At 39.7% G+C, this 25945-nt stretch overlaps 2 protein-coding genes across 19 annotated transcripts in view; both read left to right on the top strand.

Moving 5' to 3' along the window:
• Positions 1-25945, top strand: part of dst (dystonin) — a 155304-nt gene that overhangs the window by 60314 nt on the left and 69045 nt on the right. For 17 of the 18 annotated variants that reach the window (XM_079513097.1, XM_079513098.1, XM_079513086.1 and 14 more), the window contains 24 exons: positions 409-502; positions 628-782; positions 905-1340; positions 1500-1628; positions 2092-2169; positions 2290-2451; positions 3516-3620; positions 4231-4326; positions 4579-4704; positions 5010-5162; positions 5567-5721; positions 7348-7474; positions 7847-8030; positions 9007-9164; positions 9829-10007; positions 10119-10257; positions 10367-10560; positions 11439-11601; positions 11863-11946; positions 12080-12187; positions 12279-12377; positions 19747-19893; positions 23546-23634; positions 25460-25568. In XM_079513097.1, coding sequence (XP_079369223.1) covers positions 409-502; positions 628-782; positions 905-1340; positions 1500-1628; positions 2092-2169; positions 2290-2451; positions 3516-3620; positions 4231-4326; positions 4579-4704; positions 5010-5162; positions 5567-5721; positions 7348-7474; positions 7847-8030; positions 9007-9164; positions 9829-10007; positions 10119-10257; positions 10367-10560; positions 11439-11601; positions 11863-11946; positions 12080-12187; positions 12279-12377; positions 19747-19893; positions 23546-23634; positions 25460-25568 — 3469 coding nt within the window. The remainder of the gene's footprint in view (positions 1-408; positions 503-627; positions 783-904; positions 1341-1499; positions 1629-2091; positions 2170-2289; positions 2452-3515; positions 3621-4230; positions 4327-4578; positions 4705-5009; positions 5163-5566; positions 5722-7347; positions 7475-7846; positions 8031-9006; positions 9165-9828; positions 10008-10118; positions 10258-10366; positions 10561-11438; positions 11602-11862; positions 11947-12079; positions 12188-12278; positions 12378-19746; positions 19894-23545; positions 23635-25459; positions 25569-25945) is intronic. The other variant, XM_079513095.1, reaches the window with a different exon arrangement.
• On the top strand, positions 14845-19801 carry LOC306931623 (uncharacterized protein). The gene is made up of 2 exons (XM_079513103.1): positions 14845-17179; positions 17365-19801. Exons 1-2 carry the CDS (start codon positions 14951-14953, stop codon positions 19300-19302), a joined length of 4167 nt encoding a protein of 1388 aa, XP_079369229.1. The 5' UTR covers positions 14845-14950; the 3' UTR covers positions 19303-19801.

Here is a 25945-nt window from a genome sequence, read left to right as displayed (position 1 = left end):
TCGGTCCATCATGGACAGATATCGTGGTAGAAGTAGTGTGTCGTCCATCAGTAACAGCACTTTCACCAGCTTAATGAGCTCTGCTGACAACCTCAACACTGGACCTGGCACAGACACGTTATATACCAGCAGCCCTGTCTATTTCAATAACAACTCAATCTATGGACCTAGGTGAGGTTACACAGTCAGCCTTATCTCAGTGTGGTGATACACTAATAATGCAAAACAATTGTTCACGTAATTTTAACCACTTAGTCGTATGACCGTGTCATGTAAAAATAGCAGATCCATATGCTCACGGCATGTTGCGTTGCAAAGCTTTGTGAGCTTGCAGATCTTTTTTTTCCTTTTGTATAGAGAAGTGGCTAACTTTATTTTCTTTTCTTTTTTGCATTTGTTTTTTTTTAGACTTGAGATGTTGCAGCAGATTGCAAACAGGGTTCAACGGGACTGTGTTAATGGAGAGGACAAACTAGCATTAGCTAGAACTGCCCTGCAGTCTGTAAGTATCCTATGAGAACTGTACAATTATTATTATTATTATTATATATTTTGTAATTATATTATTTACCTTTTTTTTTGCATATTGTTGATTAGTCAAGCTTTGCCTTTCTTATCTTTGCAAAGGATGCAAAGCGTCTCGAGTCGGGTATCCAGTTCCAGAATGAGGCGGAGATCGCTGGCTACCTGTTGGAATGTGAGAACGTTCTCAGGCAGCAGGTGGTAGACATCCAGATTCTCCTGGATGGGAAATTCCACTTTGTAGATCAACTGGTGCAGAGGTACACAATTGTATAACAAGATATGATGCTTCAAATCTTAAAACAATGAACCGGGGGGTGTGCGTATATATATATATATATATATATATAAAACATTTGTCATGCTTCTCGTTTACTTACAGGGTATCAAAACTGCGGGATGACCTTCTGGCCCTTAGAAGCGAGTGTTCTTCTATATACAGTCAAGGTCGCTCCTTGACCACGGAGCAGACTAAGATGATGATCTCTGGCATCACTCAGAGCCTGAACTCGGGCTTCTCCCAGAGCCTATCGCCGGCCCTCACTCCAGGCGGGCTGGGCACTCCCGGATCCCCTTTCACCTCCAGCCTGACGACGTCCCCCGCCTTGACCCCCGGCTCGCAGACCGCTTCGGTCCAGGCCTTTCTGGGTGGGGGAGGTGGTGGTGGGGGCGTGGACCCCACCTCTCTCATGCACATGAAGCACATGCAGATCCGTAAGCCCCTGGGGAAGTCCTCGATGGTGGACCCCAACATGACGGAGGAGGAGGCCAACATGAACTTTGTTCAGGACCTTCTGAACTGGGTTGAGGAGATGAAGGTGAGTGTTCAGCATCAAGGCCACATTTATTTTTTTAAATAAACCATTAAAATAGGCAAAGTATCACATCATGAAAAAAAAAGTTCACATCATGTCATGTCACTCATGTGAGTGTGTGCGTTGGACATGCAAATATATCCTTTCTTTTCTGTGTTGAAGGTGAAGTTGGCGCGTGCCGAGTGGGGTTCTGACTTGCCCAGTGTTGAAACACATTTAGAGAACTACAACCGTGTACACAGAGCCATAGACGATTTCCAAATGACTCTTAAAGAGGCCAAACTAAATGAGGTATGTGCTGTGTGCAGTTTAATTTTGTCTTGTTTTATTACATTATTAAGCATTAACCTCAGTTTTGATAATTGTTTAATCTATTCCTAATCCTGTTGCATTCTCTGTTGGTAGTCTGTACTGTACATACATGTAGGCCTATATGCATTCATATGGTGATATATCCATGCATATACTTAACTTGTGATAGACATTTATAACTTAATTTTTAGACTGTACATTTATGACTTAATTTGTATACATATGTTAAATTATTCAGATCTTTAGTGTGTGTCTAGAATATAAGTGTATTTATGTTGATGTTATCTTTATTCTTATTTATCTTCTTATCTCTTACTCTTACCTGTACCTCCTGTGTTTCACTCTTTCTGCCATTGCTGCTATGACACCTGCATTTGTTTCCAGGAATCGATAAAGGTTTATCTTATCTTATCTAAAATTCAAACGTGCTTTTCTTTTTCAGATTCAGATGAATCCACCTCTAAAAACGGCTTATTCTGAAAAACTGAACAAATTAGAAAGTCACTATGAGAAGTTATTGGTAAGTAATCTGTTGAACATTCTTTGACATCCTATAACGCAATGCAATGGTGTAACAGTGTTGTTTTGTGAAAACAAACTTGGGATTTATTAGGGATTTATGTTTGTTTATTTATGTCAGAACCGTTCTAAAGAGCGTCAGAACAACCTGGAGAGTCTGCGTGATTTCGTCTCGCGGGCGACCCAGGAACTAATCTGGCTCAATGAGAAAGAGGAAGAGGAGGTCGCTTTTGACTGGAGCGATCGTAACAGCAACATCTCTAAGAAAAGACACTACCATGCAGTAAGTCATTTCTTTCAGGATGGCACCCTCTAGCTTAGTGGTTCCCAGACATTTTAGCTCAAGGCCCAAAAGAGAAATTAGACGTTTGTCCGGGACCCAAACTAGTGAAAATAGCAGATCTACAAGCTCACAAATCGCTGCTTGCGCCGCGTTGTGAGTTTGTAGATTGTCTATTTTCACTAATTTATGGAATTTCTTACATTTTTATTTACTGATATAATCATTGCATTTTGTCTTTTATTCATGAACAATTTAGCTTCTTTGGGAATGTTTTTTGAAAATATTTTTGAAATAATAATTAAAAACAAAATGGACCCATAAAAATGTGTCCGCGACCCACAAATGGGTCCCAACCCACTGTTTGGGAACCAGTGCTCTAGCTCCCCCTGTAAATAATCTATACATTCACAGGTCCATGTGGGTCAATGTTAAATGTACCCAGAGAACTTTATAGTATCTTAGTGTTGTCTGTGCTAAAGCATGGATGCACAGGCACTACAGGAGCCTTTTCATGTACTTCATTAATCCTACAGGCCTGAGGCCCTCCCATGGACCAAGATATACCTGTGTAGCCCTGTACTCCTTTATCAAATAATTATGTCAGTGATTCTTTTCCCCCTGCTGCAGCACAGGCAGCTCTATTAGACAGGATGGTGGGGGAGGAGGGAGTTACTAGTTCTTCTAATCACGATGGAGCACCTTAAGGGGAAGAAAACACTGAAGGAATCAGAGGGCAAGGGTTAGATGCTGTAGGGGCCCTGGAACATGCTAATATGGTCGTTTAACAACTGCTAGGTCATGGGTAACGATTGAGTTGTATAATGTTAGGATACGTTTATTTTACTGGAAGGGGTAAAATCCTCTCCACTATACATTTAAGCTATAATTCAATCCTGCATTTTAAAAACTGTGGGGGGAAATCTGTGCCATATTATTGCAAATTCTCATACTCTGTATTGGTTCAGTTATGAGATAGTGGTATCGGTGCAACCCTAATTTGTTATTAGGATTTATATCTGTAACCCTGCTTCTACTGTAAATACACATACGTGTCTTCATTCCAGGAGCTAATGAGGGAGCTGGATGACAAGGAAGAGGTGATCAAGGGTGTGCAGGACAGGGCTGAACGTCTCCTGCTTGAGAACCACCCTGCCAGGCTAACCATTGAAGTAAGTCCTGCTCTGATCTCTTTAGCCTGAACTGAGGTCTGTGATAGTGACTATAGTATACTTTATTAGGGATCTATGCTGTGTTGATTTTGACAGCAAATTTTGATTTAGTTTTAGTCATTTAGTCTTTTGAATAAAATTCCATTTAGTCTTAGTAGTAGTAGTACAAATGTTTTAGTGTCGACTATAACTCTTTTGGTGGGCCTTGATGGCGTCGTAATGGCAGATTTTACACTTGGTTGCATGCTGAATATAGCCGATCTGCTATTTTCAGAGCGCAACATCCGAGCGCAAACAAACAAAAATTAAAGGCTTGTCTTTTAATTCTACTGGATCTCTTCTCCACACCCACTAGTCCCACCCTAACATTTTATTCTATTTTTTTTTGTTGACGAAAAATCATAACTTTAAGTTTTTATTTAGTTTTCATCAGTGAAAAAAGGTAGTCGATGTTGTTTTCGTTTTTTTTAATCTGAGACATTTATTGTGAATGATTATATTGTTGTTATATTTTCATAGGAATCATTCTGCAGGTTAGATATCAGCCTAAAGACCTGTATGTATGTCTGTATGTATGTATAATGGGTTTCCATGTTGTTTTGATCTATAGGCATACAAAGCAGCCATGCACACCCAGTGGAGTTGGATCCTTCAGCTCTGCTACTGTGTAGAGCAGCATCTCAAACAGAACTCTGTCTATTTTGAGGTGAGGTTATGCTTAATTCATACATACTGTAGTTGCATGGCAGTGTCACAGATCTACCAGCTCACAATGCTCAACATAGCAGATCTACAAGCTCACAATGTGTTACCCATTGCAAGCTTGTAGACCTTCTATTTTCAGCATGCAGCTGTACTAAGTTTAAAGCGGGCTTTACTGCTGTTGCTTGATTTTATAGCATGAAGTCTCCTCAGTTGAATGCAGCATCTTATCTGGCGATGCTTTTGCTCCATGTAGTTTTTCAACGATGCCAAAGAGTCCACGGATTACCTGAAGAGCCTCCAGGACGCCATTCAGAGAAAGTACAGCTGTGACCGAACGAGCAGCTTACACAAGCTGGAAGATCACATTCAGGAATCCATGGTAAGAACACATTTTAAGCTTAATAGTAGATCTGCTATTTTCAAAAAGAAGAAGATTTGAAAACGTGTGAAATATGCACAATGAGTACTTTCTACTTTTGGTACATTAACTACATTTTGATGCCAATACTTTAGTACTTTTACTTAAGTAAATGTTGAATTCCGGACTTTTACTTGTAACAGAGTATTTCTACATTGCAGTATTGACACTTTAACTTAAGAAAAACAAAACAAAAAGTATTTTTTCCACCACTAGTTGACAGGAATGAAATGTGTGTGACAACTCACAACTTTTATGTCCCCTAGGATGAGAAAGAGCAGCTTCTTCAGTACCGCAGCACGGTAGCTGGGCTGGTGGGCCGAGCCAAAAGCATTGTGCAGCTCAGGCCCAGGAATCCAGACAACGCAGTGAGGTCATCCATTCCTGTCAAAGCCATCTGCGATTACCGCCAGATAGAGGTATTATGTTAGCCATTGTTTATGTTGTTTAATGTTTAATGTGAGTATGAATGGTGTGGACTGTGGACACAGAAATTATGCAATATTACTATTTAACAGTAGTGGTTAGTTTCTCCAAAATAAAATATTCAGGGGGAGAAAAAATAGAAACCCCCTGCTCTATAGCAATGGTTGCTATTGAATTACAGATCTATTTAATGCAAATTGTTGGTGGTCCGCGGCTCAAATGCCGGATAAATCATGGACCTTGATAGGAATAGGGTTGAAAGCCACTGGGTTAACTCAATTTGTTGGTGGTCCGCGGCTCAAATGCCGGATAAATCATGGACCTTGATAGGAATAGGGTTGAAAGCCACTGGGTTAAATGAACACTGGGTTTATAATATATGGTGCCACTCTGCCAGATAACCATCTACAAGGACGACGAGTGCGTGCTGGCCAGTAACTCTCACCGCGCCAAGTGGAAGGTGATCAGCCCAGGAGGAAACGAAGCCATGGTGCCATCAGTCTGTTTCACCGTGCCACCCCCCAACAAGGAGGCTGTGGATTTGGCCAGCAGGTAAGCTTTATTTTTTTATAAATTGACAAATTATTTGAAAATGTTAAAAGGATTTTTGAAAATAACAGATTTATAAGCTTGTAGATCTACTATATAAAAAAGAAGCTGTTCAACTATGACATGCCCAAAATCCGGACACCTGGGTTAATGTGGTTAATAAATACATTTGTATTTTAACCGATCTGTATGGTAGAGTAGTATATTACTATATATATTACTAGCACATCTACAGTGTAGTGGTTGGAGGTAGTTGGAGGTGCTCTCCCTGCTCTTCCATTGAGAAATGTTGTAGACCCTTGTTCTCGGTACGACACCTACTGGTTGACAAGTAGTACTGCCACGAGCTCATAACTGCAATATCTCTCCAGGCATTGAGTGCTGGAACCTGGGCTCCAATGTACAGTATGTTGTATTGGCTTGACATTAGTTGGATGAATGGGTGATAGGCACAATTATTACATACCGATAATCATCTAATTGTCTCCACCAGGCCGAAGGCATGGGGAGAGAGTATGTTTTGCACTCCGTCCGTGTGTCCGTCCGTCCGTCCGTCCGTCCGTCCGTCCGTCCGTCCGTCCGTCCGTCCTTCCGTCCGTCCGTTACCAGCTAATCTCCGGCACCGTTAACCCGGTCGATGCCAAACTTTGCACACACACTCCCTGGATGCCAACGATGAACCTCTGCCCCGCATTTTCCAGAACGGCCTGTTATAGCGCCACCATGAGGCAGCTTTTCACATTGTTTACCTAAAACTGCACCGATCTGCGTGAAACGTTGCATGCACACTCCCTAGAGGCCAAGGACAAACCTTTGACCTGCATTTTCCACATCTGCCTTTTATAGCGCCACCAGGAGGCCGAATTTTGTAAAACACATTTTTGGATATTACTCCTCCAGATTCTGTCCAAAAATCGTTACACAGTATCTCTATGGTCATGTGCTCAAGTCGGATCTGTCCGATATTTAATATTCCATCCTAATTGGCTATAATTGGCTTTCACAGTTTGCAAGATTGCCCCGTTTTGAACAAAAGCCTCAAATCATGAACGCAGCATGCAATTTACGTCAAATCTTTCACACATTTTCTTACTAGGCTGAGGAATATATCCCACCCTTTTCACATTGGCCTTTTATAGCGCCACCAACAGGTTGATTTTTGCAAAACACATTTTTGGAACAAAATGCCTCAAATCATCCAATTGCCATCAAAGGCAAACATATTACTTATTTATATTACTCCTAAACATTTTGCCAAACATCTCACACAGTCCTATCCTCCTGGTGGAGACCTGTGCCCAGAAGGGCACTTTTTCTAGTTGCAATTATTTTGTCCTAATAGTCGTGTCCATGTTGAAAAATGTTCATACATAAGAAAAGCTGAAATAGCAGATCAACACGCGTTGTAAGCTTGTAAATCAGCTATTTTTGAAAAGAATTTAAAGTATAAAAAAACAAAATGCTGGTAATTTCTTGGTATATTTCAGTTATTTGTACTAGCATCAGCCCTGTGCACTTATGTATTACGAAGCCTAAAGGGCAAATGGAATTGTAATTTCTTTTCATAATGTTCCAATTTCCGACGCCAAAAACAATGAAATCACACAACTTTTTTGCTTTTTCCTGCAGAATTGAGCAGCTGTACCAGAACGTGTTGGCGCTGTGGCATCACTCCCACATCAACATGAAGAGCGTGGTCTCCTGGCACAGCCTCACGGCCGACATCCGAGCCATCCGCAACTGGAACGTGTCCTCGGTACGTCTGAACATTTCTGTTACTGTCTCTGTCGTCATCGTCGGGAGTTTTAATACTATACGACGTTCATTAATAAGCATTATCAGTTAAAATGTATTAATGATTATATTGAGACGTAATTCAATTATATTTTATGGGTGTCCCCACCAGATAAAAATATATAATTTCACTATAATTCAAATGGAAAAAACAAAACAAAACACTTGAAATTATTATAACGCTAAATTAAGGGTAACGTATTGCCATTTAAGTGTCCCCATTTGAAATGTGGGTCCGTGGCCTAATGACATTCAGTGTGGGTAAGGTTTGAACACACAGCTGATTCATATTGCATGTCGGATGCAAAGTGACACGTTTCTCTGATCCATGCAGATCAAGACGATGTTACCCGGCGAGCATCAGCAGGTCCTGAGCAACCTGCAGTTGCACTTCGAAGATTTCCTGGAAGACAGCGAGGAGTCTGAGGTGTTCACCGTGGCCGACCGTGCACAGCTGGAGAGAGAAGTCATCGCCTGCAAAGAGTATTACGAGGAGCTACTGAGGTCGGCTGAAAGAGGCAAGGCTTGCGTGACTGTACTAACAGGGGGTGTTGGTGTACGTCGTAGAACACCACACCTCGAGGGAAACACGTGGCTCTATAAGCCTATTATGTGTAAAGTTAATGCTTTTTCTTTAACTGTGCTTTTTGAACTGGATTAAGAACAGTCTCAAGAGCTGTTGTTTAGTGCAATGATTCTCAAAGCTTTTAATGACCCCACACGGTTTGGTATGCATTAGACCATGGAACGGGCCCATTTGGTTCCTACCTATAATCCCTACTTTGAGATTGAGAACCATTGGTTTAGTGTGCCGCTTGGGCAAGAAAAAAAGTCAAAAAAAGTCAAGTCAAAATGTCATAGTGTTACAATGTACTTGCTCTGTATATTGTGGGGATGCCGCCATCTAGAGGGGCATCTTTGCACTGACGTGAACTGTTGGTTACATTAGCAGTGTTTTAACATCCATTACTACTCCAGAACAGTTGCTATTTTCCAAACTTGGCTTGTGTTCCATAATGAATAACTCTGAGGTGTAAAAGTCTTTGGCAGACTTGGTAAATGTTCCATATTAAAACTATTTAGCAGACGTGGTAGGTCAGCACCAAGGGTTTCTCCAGATCACTGTTTCCCCAAACACTGGGTCGGAACCCATTTGTATGGGTCCCTTTATTTTTTGTTTCTACATTTTGTTTTTAATTATTATTATTACAAAACGTTTTCCCCCAGAAAAGCAACAATTAAAACAAATTAAATCATTTTTTTCAGTAGTTTCATGAAGAAATAAAAGAAGAAATATCAGAAAATCCAATGTTTACGTAGTAGTGAAAATCCATCTACAATCGAGAGACATCAAATTTCTCTTTTGGGCCAAAAACTAAAACGTTTGGGAACCACTGCTCCAAATGACGCATTAAAACTAAACATAAAAATGTACAGCAGTGTATCATAATAGCTTTCCCTATTTGTGTTGTTTTTTTTTGTTGCTTTAAACAGAGGAGCATGAGGAATCTGTGTACAATCGCTACATCTCGGAAATACGCAACTTCCGAATGCATCTGGAGGCCCATGAGGAACATATGATCCGAGAGATCAGAACTCCACTGGACAGAGATGACCTGGAGCAGAGCCTGCAGCGCATCACAGAGCACCAGGTACAGCATGCATCTAACATACAGCATCACAGAGCACCAGGTACAGCATGCGTCAACACATACAGCATCACAGAGCACCAGGTACAGCATGCGTCAACACATACAGCATCACAGAGCACCAGGTACAGCATGCATCTAACATACAGCATCACAGAGCACCAGGTACAGCATGCATCTAACATACAGCATCACAGAGCACCAGGTACAGCATGCGTCTTAACATACAGCATCACAGAGCACCAGGTACAGCATGCATCAACACATACAGCATCACAGAGCACCAGGTACAGCATGCATCTAACATACAGCATCACAGAGCACCAGGTACAGCATGCATCTAACATACAGCATCACAGAGCACCAGGTACAGCATGCGTCTTAACACACAGCATTGCTACACATTGTGAGCTTGGAAATCGGCTATTTTCAAATGGCCGAAATATATAGAGAGCTGAGTGTGTTTTGTAATTAAAATCTACAAAGTAACTAGTAACTAAAGTTTTCAAATAAATGTAGTGAAGTAAAAGGAGTAGAAGTAAATACTAATAAGTAAAGTACAAATGCCTCAAAATTTTACTTAAGTACAGTACTTGAGTAAATGTACGTTCCACCACTACGTTCCACCACTGATCATGATTGTTATTATTAATCCTCATGCTTGCAGAAGAAGACAGCAGAGCTAAACCAGCTGAAAGAAGACCTTGAGGCCATGAAGGAAAAGTGTGAGCTGTTCCTCAGACAGGCGTCAGCGTCTCCGTCAGTCCCAACCCTGTCATCTGAGCTCAATGTCCTCACCCAGAGCATGAGCCAAGTCCACTCCATGTCAACCATCTACATGGACAAGTAAGACGGGCCTTCTCTATCGTCTAGAACTGAATGCTACAGTAGCGTAACACAGAAACGATTACTTGGAAATGAGAAGTGTATCCGAATGAAGTTTTGTCTTTGGTCCAGGTTGAAGGTTGTGAGTTTAGTGGTAAAGCACAGCCAGAGGGCAGAAGGTCTACTTAAAATCTACGAATCCAAACTCTATGAGGAAGACGACACGAACTCGGACCTGAAGTCCATCGACACAATCATTTGCACGCTCAAGGTAGTGAAACTCAGTTTCGAACACCATAATGCTTCAGTGATTTAGTTTTTCAAGACCTTACTCAAAATAATATTTTGTGGTGAATATGTTTTTTGTTTTTTTTTCATAGCAATGGCGGAAAGAGATTGATGAAAACCGAGAAGTGTTCCATGACATGGAGGATGAGTTGCAGAAAGCGAGCACCATCAGCGATCGCATGTTTAAGGCCCACAACGAGCGTGACTTTGACCTTGACTGGCACAAGGAGAAGGCTGATCAACTGAGTGAGAGGTGGCACAACGTTCACTCCCAGATTGACAGCAGGTTTGTTGCTTTTGATTACACCAGGCTCTCCTGCAAATCGTGGGTGAGCCTTTAAAGGGATAGTTCAGATTTTTTGAACTTAAGTTGTATGAAATACTTGCCATTAATATAGTGGTTGCAACTGTATTAATTGATTGCCCGAGTCCCATGGTGGGAGTTCTGCTCTGGTTTTGGTCAATATTAAGTAGTTCCGGTCATTTTGTGGGGGGCACTGGGGCCACGCAGTAAAAGTAAATTAATCCACAAAACGAACGTAATTTGTATTGTTGACCTATTTCTAAAATATTAGCGCGACTTTCGTTCAACTTTGACCCCTCTATCACATGGAACTATTTTTTGGGCGTAGTGATATGGACACAAAAAACATAGTTCTGTGTGATAGAGGGGTAAAAAAAGAACGGAAGTTGCACTAATATTTTAGAAATAGGTCAACAATACAAATGACGTTAGTTTTGTGGATTCATTTACTTTTACTGCGTGGCCCCCAGTGCCCCCCACAAAATGACCGGAACTACTTGATATTTCACCAAAACCAGAGCAACACTCCCACCACAGGACTCTGGCAATCAATTAATACAGTTGCAACCACTATATTAATGGCAAGTATTTCATACAACTTAAGTTCAAAAAATCTGAACTAACCCTTTAACCACTTAAACCCCATATGGTTGAGCATGGTTGAGTGCCTCAGGGTTCTATGCTAGTGTATTTTCTGTTTTCTGTTATTATCGGTAAAGCTTTTGCGGAAAATCATGTCGCATTGTGAATTTATCTGCTATTTTCTGCGAAAGCTTTGCCCACAATACGGATGCTGGGGTTTAAGTGGTTTTAATGACACTCAAACATAACTGCAATTAACGTTGTTAATTTGATTTCAGGCTTCGTGATTTGGAAGGCATCAGCAAAAATCTGAAATACTACAAGGATTCTTACTGTAGTCTGGACGAATGGGTTCGAGAAATGGAATCAGCTCAACTAAAGGCCCAAGAGAACAAACCCGAGGACAGCAAGGCGCTCGCTGAGCTCCTGAACCAACAGAAGGTAGGACCAGCGGACACTTGTTGTATAGTCGTTAGATATGTGTTCCTAGATGTTGTATGAAAAGTGTGAGGAGACAGATATCATGTCACATCAACTTTCTTTGATATGGCTTAGTAACGACAGAACACTTGGTACAGCAAACAAATGAAAATATACGCAACTTTGTCTTTCTGCACATCCATTTTGTTGGCAGGTGATGTTGAATTGTCTGGCATTGCAAAACTATAACTGACCGTGAATTATTTAAAATGTGTTTTTCAGGTTCTTGTGGCTGAAATTGAACAAAAACAGAGCAGAATTGAAGAATGCCAAAAGTACTCTGAGCAGTACTCATCTGCTGTCAAAGTAAGCTGATTTCTACATGAAATGTACAGTATTTTATGGTAAATGAACCGTTCTCAGACGGGAATCTGCAGTATTCCCGTATAAGCATTTGTATAGGCTTCAGATAATGATTATATCCCGTTTCACAATTTAGGATTACGAGCTTCAGCTGATGACCTACAGAGCGATGGTTGACTCCCAACACAAATCTCCACTCAAGAAGCGGAGGATGCAGAGTACTTCTGATGCCATCCAACAAGAGGTGAACCATGAAATGTTATATGGAGCTTTAAAGCAGTAGTCCAGGTGTTCTCGGTGCTAAACAAAGTATTTTTTGTTTCATTTTACCACAGTTTATGGATCTTCGAACCCGCTACACTGCTCTGGTAACCCTGATGACACAGTATGTGAAGTTTGCCAGTGAAACGTTGAGAAGAACCGAAGATGAGGAGGTAAGGCTTTCATATTTTAAATTGCTTAAATGGATTTATATAATCTGAAGGAAAAATATTCCTTAATGACCATTCTGGTGTCAATTTTATACATAATGTCTACTCTCAACTTTGGCCCGGATATTTAACATAAACATAAATCATTTTTCACCTTATTATGTTTTGGTCCCCCATTCAATCTGACATTCATGTTGTAATGGTGTGGGGAAAAACAAAGACTTTTGAAAACCACATGGCCTGTTTTTGATCGCTAAAATGACTATCACTGTTGAGCAGGATTTTAATATGCCTGGGATAGAAATGATTCCTTTCAACATTTTACAGTTTATCTTGAAGATACATTTAAAAGCACTGTAATGTTTAGCCAACATTGACTCAGTAATTCAAGTAAGTTCAGTAATGTTCTAATAATTATGGAGAAATACACAATATACATTAAATCCGAAAATTATGCCATTTACGGACAAATGGCCCATTTATGTTGAATATATGGCCATAATTGTGATAGACAGTGTCATGTGATGTTATGACTGTAGTATAATGTTGACTATTTGAGTTATTTGTTGGATTTTTGTATGGGTTCTTGATCTGTGGTGTCCATGTTGTTTAAATCCCTTTTCAAAATCTTTTGTTATTTTCTTTATGTAACATATTCTGCCTTCTTTGTAAGGAACATGCATGTAATTTACATGTACATGCACTGTTATATAAATCTTTAATTCTTGTTGTTATTATTTCTTTTGTGGTCGGGATTGGTTGAGGGAGAGTAAACCCAATACAACTTCACTTTAACTTTATACTCATATAAAGTTAAAGTATTTCAGTATTTCTTAAGGAATGCCTGGCGCTAAATCGTTCATACTAGTTACTTTTTTACAGATTAGATAGAGATCAACACCATTATGTCCAGTTTAAAAATGCATGTAAAGGTTGCAAACATAGTGGCTCAATTTGTCTATAGGGGAAAACAGCAGATATCGTATAACAAGATTGAGTTTAGTTTTATGTTTCATCATTTTGTGTCAATATTGACGGTAAGGCACAACCAACTCCTGTAATATTGCTTAATTAAACATCAACAGGAGGATAACTTTGCTGAGAGTCATTTGGTTTATTCTGAAGAATCAATTTGGGCAATGAACTGCCGCATTGATTAATCTACAGATTAGCACGTTTGCCCAGATCTTGTAAGAAAAGTAAAAGGGAGATACTTTACTGGTTTAAAAGCCTTTAAATGAATGAATACAATGCAAACAAATTAGTTTTTCATAGAAATGCATGAAAAGTCCTTGTTTCCTTGATGCATACTTGAAGTCTCTTTGTGACCCTCAGTGCTACTTGGGTTATAATTTCCCTTTCTATTCAGCATGAATGATGATATTTGCTTCTTTGCTTGGATGAAGCAAAGTCATGACATTCTGTATGGCGTGTGCATACAGAGTTGTTGGTTATGGTGATTTTTCCAGGGAAGATCAAGGTCTTGATCATGGCTGATACACTGATGACACTACATGCCATTTATGTGGGAAATTGTTTATAGTCTCTCCAGGATTGTGTTTTTGATGTGATTATAGCAACCCCACACTACTATTTATATAATTAGTAATAATAATTACAGCCTTTTTAATATAGTATAAAATATCACCTTTACATGTAATTGGTATTATTGAGTTAAATAGACACACAATAGACTGTAGACACACACAACACATTGTGTGTGTGTGTGTGTGTGTGTGTGTGTGTGTGTGTGTGTGTGTGTGTGTGTGTGTGTGTGTGTGTGTGTGTGTGTGTGTGTGTGTGTGTGTGTGTGTGTGTGTGTGTGTGTGTGTGTGTGTGTGTGTGTGTGTGTGTGTGTGTACACTTATTCACACATAAATTCCTGGAGAGACTCACTAACAGTCCTGCAACATAATATATATATATATATTTTTTCTCACATTTTCTTTCTTTTAAACATGAAAGTGGTGTTAACTCGTTGTTTTGCATTATAGAACAGAAAGGCTTTTGAAAAAGCTGAACATGTGACTTGGACAGAGACCATGCAGCTGCAAAAGGTTACCGGAGAAAATGAGCATAGCCAGCTTCAGTGCCACGTACAAGAGCTAGAGGCTGACCTGGCTGAAAGGCGAGCACAGGTGGACAAGCTGGAAGGAGAAGTACAAGCACAAAAGTTGACCAATGATGATTTAACCATTCAAAAGTCTAACCTTGAAGACGAGGCTCAGCAATATCTCACTGAACTAGAGTTAGCAGTGGAAGACAAAGCTGCTGTCGAGCAGGAATTAAGTAGTGCACGACAGTTAATTCAGCAGTTGGAGGACAACTTGAAGATGATAGGTGATTATGTGGACGAGACTGAGAAGAACAATCAAACACGTAAGAACAAGCTCAAGGGGAAGGAAGGTTCTGAGGCACAGCAGGCCCAGTCGTCTGACCTAAAGGTAGTCCACAGTGAATCACGGTCCGCTGCAGTTCAAGAAAACATCAGCGTACAGCCGAGTCGAGTCGACACTGAGAGAGATGAACTGAAGCACAAAATAGAAGAAATAACCATTCTGAAAGAAAGAGCTGAAATGGAGATCAAGACACTAAAGTCAGAGCTGAACTCTGTGCTTGTTTATAAAAATGTGGCTGAGAAGAAAGTGCAGAATTTAAAGGAACTGTTGGATGACAGCAATAATAGACTGAAGCAACTTCAGAAGGACGTGGAGACAGAAAAGAAAAATGTGAGAGAAACATCAGAAAATCTCCGACAAAGTCATTCAGACCTGAAGAACTCCATCGACCTGTTTCAAGAGCAGATAAAATCTCTCCAGAGGGACAAGACTTCATTGGAGCAGAAAACTGCTTTCCAAAACACAGAGGTTGAAGGTCTTAAGGAGCAACTCAAGATCAGCCAAGAAACGCTACAGAAGAAGAGTTCCATAGAACAGGTGAACAGTCGCAGGATTAGCAGCTTAGAGGAAGAGTTGTCCTCCAAACTGTCAGAAATAGATCAGCTGAAGTTCACATGTAATGAACTGACTAACAAGAATGTGTTCTTGGACAACAGTATCAAGGCATTTCGGCTAACTGCTGAGTCACTGAAGATGGACAAATCATTCTCTGAACAAAAGGTCAAATCTTTAAATGATGAAATGGAGAGCTGGAAACAACAGCTTAAAAATGTGAAAGAGGAGATCACTGTAAAGACTAAATCTGACCAAGACACTAAACACAAATGTAAAAATCTTGATGCAGAGCTTCAACAAAAGGGATTATTAGTCTGTCAGTTGCAGACCCAGATAGAGGAGTTGAAAAAGATGAACATTGACATGGAGAAGACGATGAACAATATGAGATTTCAACTCGATAAGGCAACCTTAGTAATGGGAACCCAGGATCAGCAGATACAAATTTCCAAGTCTCAGGCGGAAAGCACCAAATCGCAGGTTCGAATTATTGAAGAGGAACTGATGAAGAAATCCCAGACCTCTCATGAGCTTCAAATTAAACTACGGGACTACAATGCCGAGGTAAAGAAAACATCTGAGCTGCAGCAGAAGAACAAAACGCTTCAGGTAAACCTCACAAATTATGAGAAAGAAATGAAGACCCTGAGAGCAGAGCTTACCTCTGTGCGTGTTGAGAGGAATACAAACAACCAGAAAGTCTTGGAGCACAAAACTGAAATTAATGATTTGAACATAATTCTGAAGAAAACAAATGCAGAACTACAGAGAGAATCTGCTGAAAATCAAAACTATCTCAATAAGTTAAAGGCATTAGAAGTCGAGGTTCAGAATTATAAGCAGAGTATTAAAGGAGTGACTGGAAGCTCGGAGAAAATAGTATCTAATCTGAAGCAGGAGTTAAATACACTTCAGAGGGACAAGAGAATAGCTGAAGAAAAACAAGCTTACTTGAAATTGGAAGTTGAAAAATTGATCTCCACTCAGAGAAGATTACAAGATGAGTTGGCTAAAGAGACCCTGGAAAGAAGAAACAAAGAGTCCAGAATAACAGCGCTGGAGTCTGAGTCTTTCAAGATAAAAATGAAAGAGAGTTTTTCTAGTTCTGACAGATCTTTATCAAATATGAAAGAAGAAATTACAATCGTACAGAGAGAGAGGACTAAAGCTCAAGAGAAATGTGTCTTATTGGGATCGGAAATCACAGTGTTGAAAGAAAAGCTCAACCAAGCCCAAGAGGAGGGCAAGCAGAAACAAAAAGAGAATTCAGTATTTCAGCTGAGATCCCAACAGCTTGAAGAACAACTGGAGAACTGCAAGGGCATGCTTGAGGACTTGAAAAGTAAACTGGACCTTCAGAAGAAAGCCTATGAGAAACAGCTGCTGTTGGTGCAGACGGACATGGAGCAAAAGATCACACTGCAATCAAAAGAGCACTCGGCATCACCAGAGATCACGGTGCATCAGCTGCATATTCAAATGGACAAACTACAACAAGAGAGAACGGCTCTCAGCCGTGACCTATTAAAAGCCAAATCTCAAATTGTTCAACTGGAAGATGACAAAGTCAAACATAAATCAAACGTCCGTAATCTAGAAAACCGTGAAAAGGAAAAGTTAAAGGAGGCATTAAGACTGAAAGAAATGTTGACGGAGACTGAGCAGAAATGGAGAATCAAGGAAAAGGAAGTAAAAGCCCTCAATGAAAAAATGTTGATCTACATCGAAGAGGTGAAATGCCATCAAGAGAAAGTATTGAAACTAGAGGTCACGATGAAGACCAGAGAGAAGGAGAAGGAATGTTCAAAGTGCAAGCTAATGGAGATGCCAAAAACGAAAGAAACATCAGAGGTAGGAATTACCTAAATTCAATATCATGAAGCAAAATACAATATATATATATATATACAATAAATAGTAAATACATAGGCACATATTCTATAATTACATTACAAATAATGTTGCTATTGCTTAACATTGTTTATGCATAACAATAATTATGTTATCTCATGGTTCTTCCATTGTTCTTTTTACAGATAGCAACAATGGACAAAGACAGAACAATAGAACTGAGAAGAGCAAAACAAGAAACAACAGAAGAAGATGTTCAGAGTCAAAGCCTTCAAAAGGAAAAAACAGCCATACAACTGAATAGCTCTGCTCCTCAACGTACATCTCTTCATCAAAGACACATACAGATTGTGACCTATACCGACCAGAATGATATTGAAGATTCCAGAAGTGAGAGGGAGGTGAAGCAGAGTTCCACTTCGGCCAAACGAAAACTCCTACGCATCAGAACCATTATTACGAAGTTAATCAAAACTAAGCGGTTGGACCAAGACATTTTGCACCGCTTAGAAGAGGGTCTCATCACAGTGGAAGAGGTGCAAGCATCTATTGCTCAGTTTGTCATCAGACCGACTGCTATTGCTGGAGTCTACGTGGAGTCAAGCAAGACAAAGATGTCCTTCTTAGAAGCTGCAGAGAAAGGCCTCTTAGCAAAGACCTATGCAATTGAGTACCTGATGGCTCAGGCTGCAACGGGCGGTATTATCGACCCAGCCACTGGAGAAACGTACTCGGTCCTAGATGCCCTGGATGTGGGCCTTGTGGACGCAGATCTGAAAGACAGACTAATGGAGTCAGAGAAAGCAGTCACTGGCTATGTCCACGGCAACAAAACACTGTCCGTTTTCCAGGCAATGGAGGAAAGGATTCTTGATAGACACTTGGCGAGGCAGATCTTAGAGGCCCAAATAGCCACCGGAGGATTCATTGACCCCGAGGTTGGCGTTAGAGTACCACTCAGCACCGCCGTGGAGCACAACCTTTTCAATGACATCACTCTACAGAGTCTCTACGATCCAGTCGGCAACCCCAAAGGCTTTCACAATCCTGACACCAAACAGAAGGCATATTACAGCGAGTTGTTGAAGACATGTCTTTATGACACCGATGGCGGTGTCTACCTTTTCCCTTTCGGTGACAAGCATCTGTCCAGCATCTCTCCGAGAAGTTCTCATAGACTATCTGTCATCAGCAGCGTGTCTGGCGTGGAAATGTCAGCGTATGAAGCATATAAAGGGAAACACATTGACGAGAGCACCTATCTATTTCTATCTCGACAGGACAGTGAATGGCAGGAGGAGTCCATTGATGATGTTAAAGGGAGCTCACGTAGTGTGATTGTTGACCACAAAACCGGAAGGAAGCTTTGTATAGAGGCTGCTTTAAGTCAAAGGTTTCTTGAGACAACTGAACTTCTGAGTTACCGTAATGGGTTCCTCAGTATCTATGAGCTTGCAGACCTCATACTTTCGAGAATGGTTGTAGTCGAGGATGCCAACAGCCCTGTCGCAGGTCTTTGGGATGTCACCCAGAAGAAGCGCCTGTCCGTTCTTCAAGCTTTTCAGCAGAACTTTATCGATAGAAATACTGCCTTAAGGCTTCTGGAGGCCCAGGCATGCACCGGAGGCATCTGTGAGCCCGCTTCTGGGCAGAAAGTGATGATCTCAGAGGCTCTAAAAAGAGGTCTGGTGGATGAGTCATTTGCTGAACAGCTCCAACAGTTCGAGAAGGCGTATTTTGGCATTGTTCATCCACAGACTGCCAAGACTGTGTCTGTCACTCAGGCCATGCAGGAAAATCTCTTCCCTAAAGATTTTGCTCTCCGATGCCTTGAATTCCAACGGCTGACTGGAGGATTGATAAACCCTGAGACTCGAGACAAAATCTCACCCGAGGAAGTTATTCAGGGCAGTTTTGTTGATAAAGTTACTGCCTCGTTATTACTAAAAGATGAAACGTCCTACACCAAAAGCCTGACTTGTCCAAAGACCAAGCGAAGAATCTCATTCAAAGAAGCACTTGAAAGAAGCGTTTATGATTGCCACACTGGATTTAGGTTACTGGAAGCCACAAAGTCTCATGGTGTTGGATACCAGTATATTTGGACGTATCACCACCTATAAATATCTCCAATGCATTGAATAAGTGAAGAGCGTATTCATCGACAAAACATGTTTTAATCGTTTCTGATTACATTATTTTTATGCAGTGAGCCATTGAGATTCATATAGGCTACAGTAATACAAAACACTGCAATATGTGTTGTGGTACATCTGACAACAAAGGCATTATGTAAAGCAAAGTTTTGATGAAAAAAGTTATTTTTATTTACTTTTTATTCACCTAATTATTTACTCTGTTTTGTTTGTTTTGTCTTCAATATTTCTTTAAATGTTTTTCTTGTCTGTCATCAAACCCAGAGTTCCTGCTTGAATTTGGTTAATTCCTCAAAGGGGTTCAAATGCAACTGAGAATAATTTTACTTTAACTGTATTTCAGTGCCCCGTGTTAAATATGCATAGAATAAGATAACATTCCTTTTGAAAATCCTTCTGTTCAAATTCTAGAGATCTGTTGATGAGGAGAAGAAAGAACATGGTGATAAAGTTAGCAAGCTGTTGCATTGGATGTCCAATGTGAAACAGAATCAGAACAATGATGGCAAAGGTCTCAAAGATGGTAACGCCAACACAGAAGCTTCTAATTATCATCAGGTAAACACTGTGTGGCTGTGGCCTTTTGTTTGTTTCATGCGGTTTGACCAGAACAGAAGCCTGTACAATAATTTAATATGCCTAATATTCCCGTAGAATATATTTTATAACAATATAACATTGCAACCTTTGACCTGTGTGTGTGTATATGATTTATATTAAAACAAAACAAAGGAGTCATTATTGTGGAATCCCTTGGCTATGAATATTGGATTTATTTGGCCAGCTTGTTATACATTAATTAATTAATGTTTTAATGATGTACTATGAATTCTAGCCACCCTACTCCAGTCCAATGTCCCAGTTGCACAAGCACACATCCATTGCAAAGTATGCTTATTACTCAAGTTGCATCAAGCACACCGTTGATTTGGTTTCAAATCTTTACAAGAAAACATTCAATAGGCTATGTGTAGGCCTACTATACGCCGTTTTTGATAAAAAGCCACCACTACATACTGTACTGTGGTTTTCAACCATTTTCATATCAAGGCCCATTATTTATTGGACATTTGAACAACGGACCACCATTTGATGACATTTAGTCTCTCAGACCCAAAACAAAAGAATATTTTGTTATAATTTAAACACAATTCCATGCAGTTGGCAAATGTTGATCAAAATAACAGTTCTTCTACATTCTCTAATTGTGTACACAAATTAAGTAATGCAGATATTAAACAATAATGTAACTCTTGAGAGCGTAAAATGAAACCAAATGGTCCCGTACGGGGCCTTTTACGCTCTCAAGAGTTAAAGATCTATAAGGGTCCAACTCTATCATTTAGCTGGGGACCACCTGGAACCCCCTCAAGGACCACTGGTGGTCCCTGGACAACTGGTTTAAAACCACCGCTGTAGTAGATCATGAACTCTCTTTTCCACCTTATTTGCTCTCAAAACATTTATAGGGGTACCACATACAGTAGCAAATAAGTAAAGTCTGTGAATACTGTACATGCATAATTCATTTTAAGTGTTTGTAACACAAGCACACCTTATTATTGTCAGATCTACGTAAATAATACTAGTCAGAAATGGTTATATTATCCTTTGTTACCAGTAGACAACTTGTGTGACCCCTGACAGTCATAGACATTGGTTTTATTAGGACATTTTTGCATTTTGTAAGATACTTTACGTGTACGGTATAATCTCTATAGAATCATAGGTGCAAAAACGGGTATTGATTGCTGAGATTGAGCTAATATGGTGATACTACACCTTCTAAATGTTCTTTATTTTATCAAATTAGGCAATTAAGTTCTAGAAAGGGTTTTCATGCTTTCTCAGTAGAAAATATATTTTTTAGAAAATGAATTGATGCTTTACATCAACATGGATAACTTTCTTCAGCTATTGATACATATCATCACCTTGCTAAAAATGGCCCATGTAATATTTTGAGGAAAATGATATATTTATTTTGCCTAAATCAGAAGGGATCATGCTGTTCCCTTCCCACCCCAGTAGTATAATGGCCTACAGTATCTCAAGATGAATTAATAATTTGGCCTAAATCAGGTTTACAATTGCCTGATTCGAAACACAAATAATCATTTGATCCTCTTATGTTCTATAACTGACAAACAGCATTATTTGTATAGCATTAGCAATAGTCATATATTGCTATAAACCTTTTGGGGGAAATTATTAAGAAATATAATATAGTTTGTTTTGGTTCCATTTGTTCCGTTTTCAGAAAAATTACATTATTTTTAGCAAGGTGACGATATGTTAGATGTGCTGCAGCAAAATAACATTTTGCTTCATTAAATGTGCTATAAGTGATATTTCTTTGTTAAATGGATAGTTCACAATTTTTGAACTTAAGTTGTATGAAATACTTGTAAATACAGTAGTGGTTGCAACTATATTACAGTAATTGATTGCCCGAGTCCCGTGGTGGGAGTTCTGCTCTGGTTTTGGTGAATATTAAGTAGTTCCGGTCATTTTGTGGGGGGCCCTGGGGCCACGCATTAAAAGTAAATGAATCCACAAAACTATCATAGGCTAATTTGTATTGTTGACCTATTTGTAAAATATTAACGCAACTTTTGTTCAACTTTGACCCGTCTATCACATCAGACTATTTTTTGGGCGTAGTGATATGGACACAAAAAACATAGTTCCGTGTGATAGAGGGGTAAAAAATGAACGAAAGTTGCACTATATGGTAGAAATAGGTCAACAATACAAATGACGCTAGTTTTGTGCATTCATTTACTTTTAATGCGTGGCCCCAGTGCCCCCCACAAAATGACCGGAACTACTTAATATTCACCAAAACCAGAGCAGAACTCCCTCCACGGGACTCAGGCAATCAATTAATACATTTGCGACCACTATATTAATGGCAAGTATTTCATACAGCGTAAGTTAAAAAAATCGGAACTATCCCTTTAAAATACAGTATGTCTTAAATAGCCCATACTCTGATAGTAATACTGTAATAAGACATACTGTAGCAGTGGCGGCCATTTTGTGGTGCCGCCACGAATTTTTTAGATTCCATGTCAAAACAATATTTGACAACTGCCAAAAATAGGGTTAGTTAAATTAAATATAAAAAAAAATTACACACACAATCTCATGTTATGGGGTCATGATTCACCATGAGCCTGATTGGCTTGGTTCCAGGTTTAAAATATTTCAGTCAGATAACTCACGAATAGATTGAACAAATATTTATTACGTTTACATTTTGTCCCTGCTTGGTGCAATTATACAGCCATCATTAAACAATTTCTATAAATATTTCCTCACATCTCTATGGTAAAAATTAATAAGCATTGTTACGTTCGTAACCTATAGTTTCTGGCGCCACAAAATGGACACCACTGCTATGCTACCTACCCTATATAGTGCTTGTCCAGTAACATGGGGCTCCCCGCATCTCCAAATCTTTAGTAAACACTAAACAGAAAATACGTTTTCAGGACGGGGTACCAATTTTATCCAATCTGATCTGGTAGTGCTCAAATGTATGTGTCCTAGACAGCTATGATATGCAATGCATGACAACACTAGTGTCGCTGCACATTCTGATGCACCATCACAAAACGCGGTGTGAGCTTATACAGTAGATCAGCTATTTCTGCCAAAGTGATTTGGTGTAAAGAGTATAATTATATAGTGCTTTGTAGTAGTTCATGAAAATCATTTCACAATTGTCTTTATACCATTTTATCGCATTTAGAAAATATAACTATGGTGTTCATGTGGAAGAGGTTTTGAGAGTGACCACCAGTTAACCAGGAACCAGCGGAGACATGAGCTTAACAAATGTTCACATGGCACAATAATTTAACATCCCAGAGAAGATTAATGAGTACTTTCTTTTACTAATCCCTGAAATGGTCCCGATTACCTTATTTTTGTTTACAAATCCCTGAATTGAGCCTTATTAGCTTACGTTTGGTCAGAAATCCTTGAAATTATCCTGATTAGCTTGCGTTTGGTCACAAACAATTACAGTAAATCTGATGAATGAATTGTAATAATTGTAGTTCATTATCGGCTTGCTTTTTAAAATGTCGTTCAGGTTATTAATCATATACAGACATGGTAGAGAGTTTGATATTACAAAGGTACTGACGATATAAGATGTCTGTCTATATTGCAACATTAACTTTACTTATTGATATTCTAGGTTTCAATGGAGGAGGTGGTCACTAAGAAGGAACAAATTGCAGAAGCACTGAGGACCACACAGATGATGCTGACTAAACACAGTGACAAGTGAGTCAAGTCATCATCTTTAAAGGAGCACTGTTGCTGGGCATTTCAGTTCATTTGTTGATGGTTATTATAGTCTGATTTGTGTAGATCAGGGGTCTGCAATGTTTTCCAGGCAAGGACCCCTTAGCTGAGAAATCAATGAAGCAGGGACCCCCATTACATATTGTATAAAACAGTAAACTTGATCTTTCACTCTGTACTGCTCTTTTTACCCTCCACAACAAACGTCTAAGCCGAAAAAAGCAGATTTACAAGCACACAACACTTGCGAGCCGTTGTGTGCTTGTAGATCTGCTATTTTGGACTGTAGCGTTCATATGGTTAATGTAAAAAAAAAAGTTGCTATCACCTGTAGTAACTGTCAGGATCGCCTAGGGGTTCCGATCCCCTGTTTAAGACCCCTGGTGTAGATTATTTAGTTGAACACAAGGTGTGAAGGCTGTAAGCCTTTGTTTGCTACGGAGCTTATTGTTTTGAATCAAAAAAGAAACCAAATTCCATTGGTAATGAGCAGGCACCCCTGTAACACTACACTATATTACCCTAATCTATGACTGTTTCTTGAGGACTATTTTGGATTGGCACTCAGTCTCCACATACTGTATACAGTCTCCATGCAAAGAAAACAAACAGTGGAGAGTATTGTATAACACTACCAAATGCACTAAATTATTCTACAAACACTAAAGGTCTCCAAACACCGGGCGCGAATCGGATGCGAATTCGGATTTTCAGCGGCGTTTCTCCATCGGTTTTCCGAAAAACGCGGCCGGTGTGCAACCACCTTCATGCCTAATTTATGCTCCGTCGCATGATGCCTAACTTTAATGTGACAAAGTATGAATCTGTCTCGGGACCCTGACGAAGGCTTTTACAGCCGAAACGCGTAGGTTGTTATTTTTAATGCTCTTTGCCATGCCGCTTAAATAAAGGCTTTTTTTTTACTTGATTTGACTGTAGCAGAGTGCCTTGGACCTCTTTTTGTTTTCTTATGAATCTGTCTTAATTCCTATCTAAGATCTCTATTACCATTGGAATAGTCATACTCCTTCTATCATACATTACTCTGTAAAAGCACAGATTGTGAAGCCAGCGGCTGTTTTGAATGATAATTAATAGTTTTGATAAATGATACGGTGTGCGTGTGTCAGTTGTTTTGAATGTATTCAATGAGACGCCACTACAGACACTGCCAGAGGCGTGCAGACAGCTGCTGTACCATCATTCTTTCCCCCCAGTAGACAGTTATCAGCTTCGGTCAATAAAACAATATTTACGATACAATACATATTTCCATCTATTTCCACTATTCTCTGTTCAACCATCGGCCTTGCATGGCCATTAGTTCTACTTCATAGTCAAAATCGCTATTTTGCCATAAACAAACAAACGGAGGACATTGTCACGATCACAGAGAGTAGCCGCTATATAAACAAAAAGTAACGGTTCTAGTTTTCACATTTATTCATGTTAATGCGACCATACATACATACATCATATTAGAAATCAATAAGTTAATCTAAGTAAGAAACAACTGTGTACTTGAATCCCCAGTTCCAGTTTTACCCCACTGAGGTAAACATTTTAACACAGCTTCAGCAGTGTTTTAGACTGCTCAATTGCATGGCTACTAATAGAATATTAGTCCTACAACAAATTCAAGATAATGTTGAGAGCAAACTTGTGAGACACTGAACACATTGGGAAGTGTCTGTCATGTCTGTCACGTCCTCGCAATAGAACAATTGGATATATATAGGAAAATGTATCGAAGTTGTTGCTGCTTAGAAGTCTAAAATTGTCTGCTCTATCTCATTTATTGCAGGATGACAGAAGAAGAACGGCAGAAAGCCCAGGAGCAACTGAACGCACTGAATCAGGCCTACAGTGATCTCTCCCAGCATTGTGCAGATCAGATGCCGTCCGCAGAACAGGTTGGACACTGGGCTGGGCTCACACAGAGTGGATTGTGTTTGTCACTTATAGTAGGAATGATGAAAGTGGCATATCAGTTGCATGACTAACCTTGGTACCTCTCTACCTCCACAGTGTGAACAGTTGTCTTGTGTGTCACTCTCATTTTATAACACTGAAACACAGGATTTTTGAACTACAGAAAAACAATGACCTTTTGACCAATACAGTTTAAAAGAGCCTGTGTATGCTGTAAACATGCTTGTCTATGTCATTGTCACCACCAAAACAAACTTCCTTGCTGTTCACTCAGCCGGTATACCTACCTATATACAGTAGGTTGTACTGTATGAACATTCTTTATGTGATGTGTCTAACTTCGTCTTCGTCTTTTTTG

Source organism: Electrona antarctica, assembly GCF_951216825.1.
Source record: "Electrona antarctica genome assembly, chromosome: 10".
In the NCBI taxonomy this organism is placed as follows: domain Eukaryota; kingdom Metazoa; phylum Chordata; class Actinopteri; order Myctophiformes; family Myctophidae; genus Electrona; species Electrona antarctica.
Note: the sequence above shows the minus strand (reverse complement) of the source record. Positions and strands in the feature narration are given on the sequence as shown.

Bases quoted from the DNA above. Each gene is read 5' to 3' on its own strand.
- LOC306931623 (XM_079513103.1), top strand. From the start codon at position 14,951: ATGGAGATCAAGACACTAAAGTCAGAGCTGAACTCTGTGCTTGTTTAT. The intron at 17,180-17,364 runs GTAGGAATTACC...TTCTTTTTACAG, and splicing joins AAACGAAAGAAACATCAGAG to ATAGCAACAATGGACAAAGA.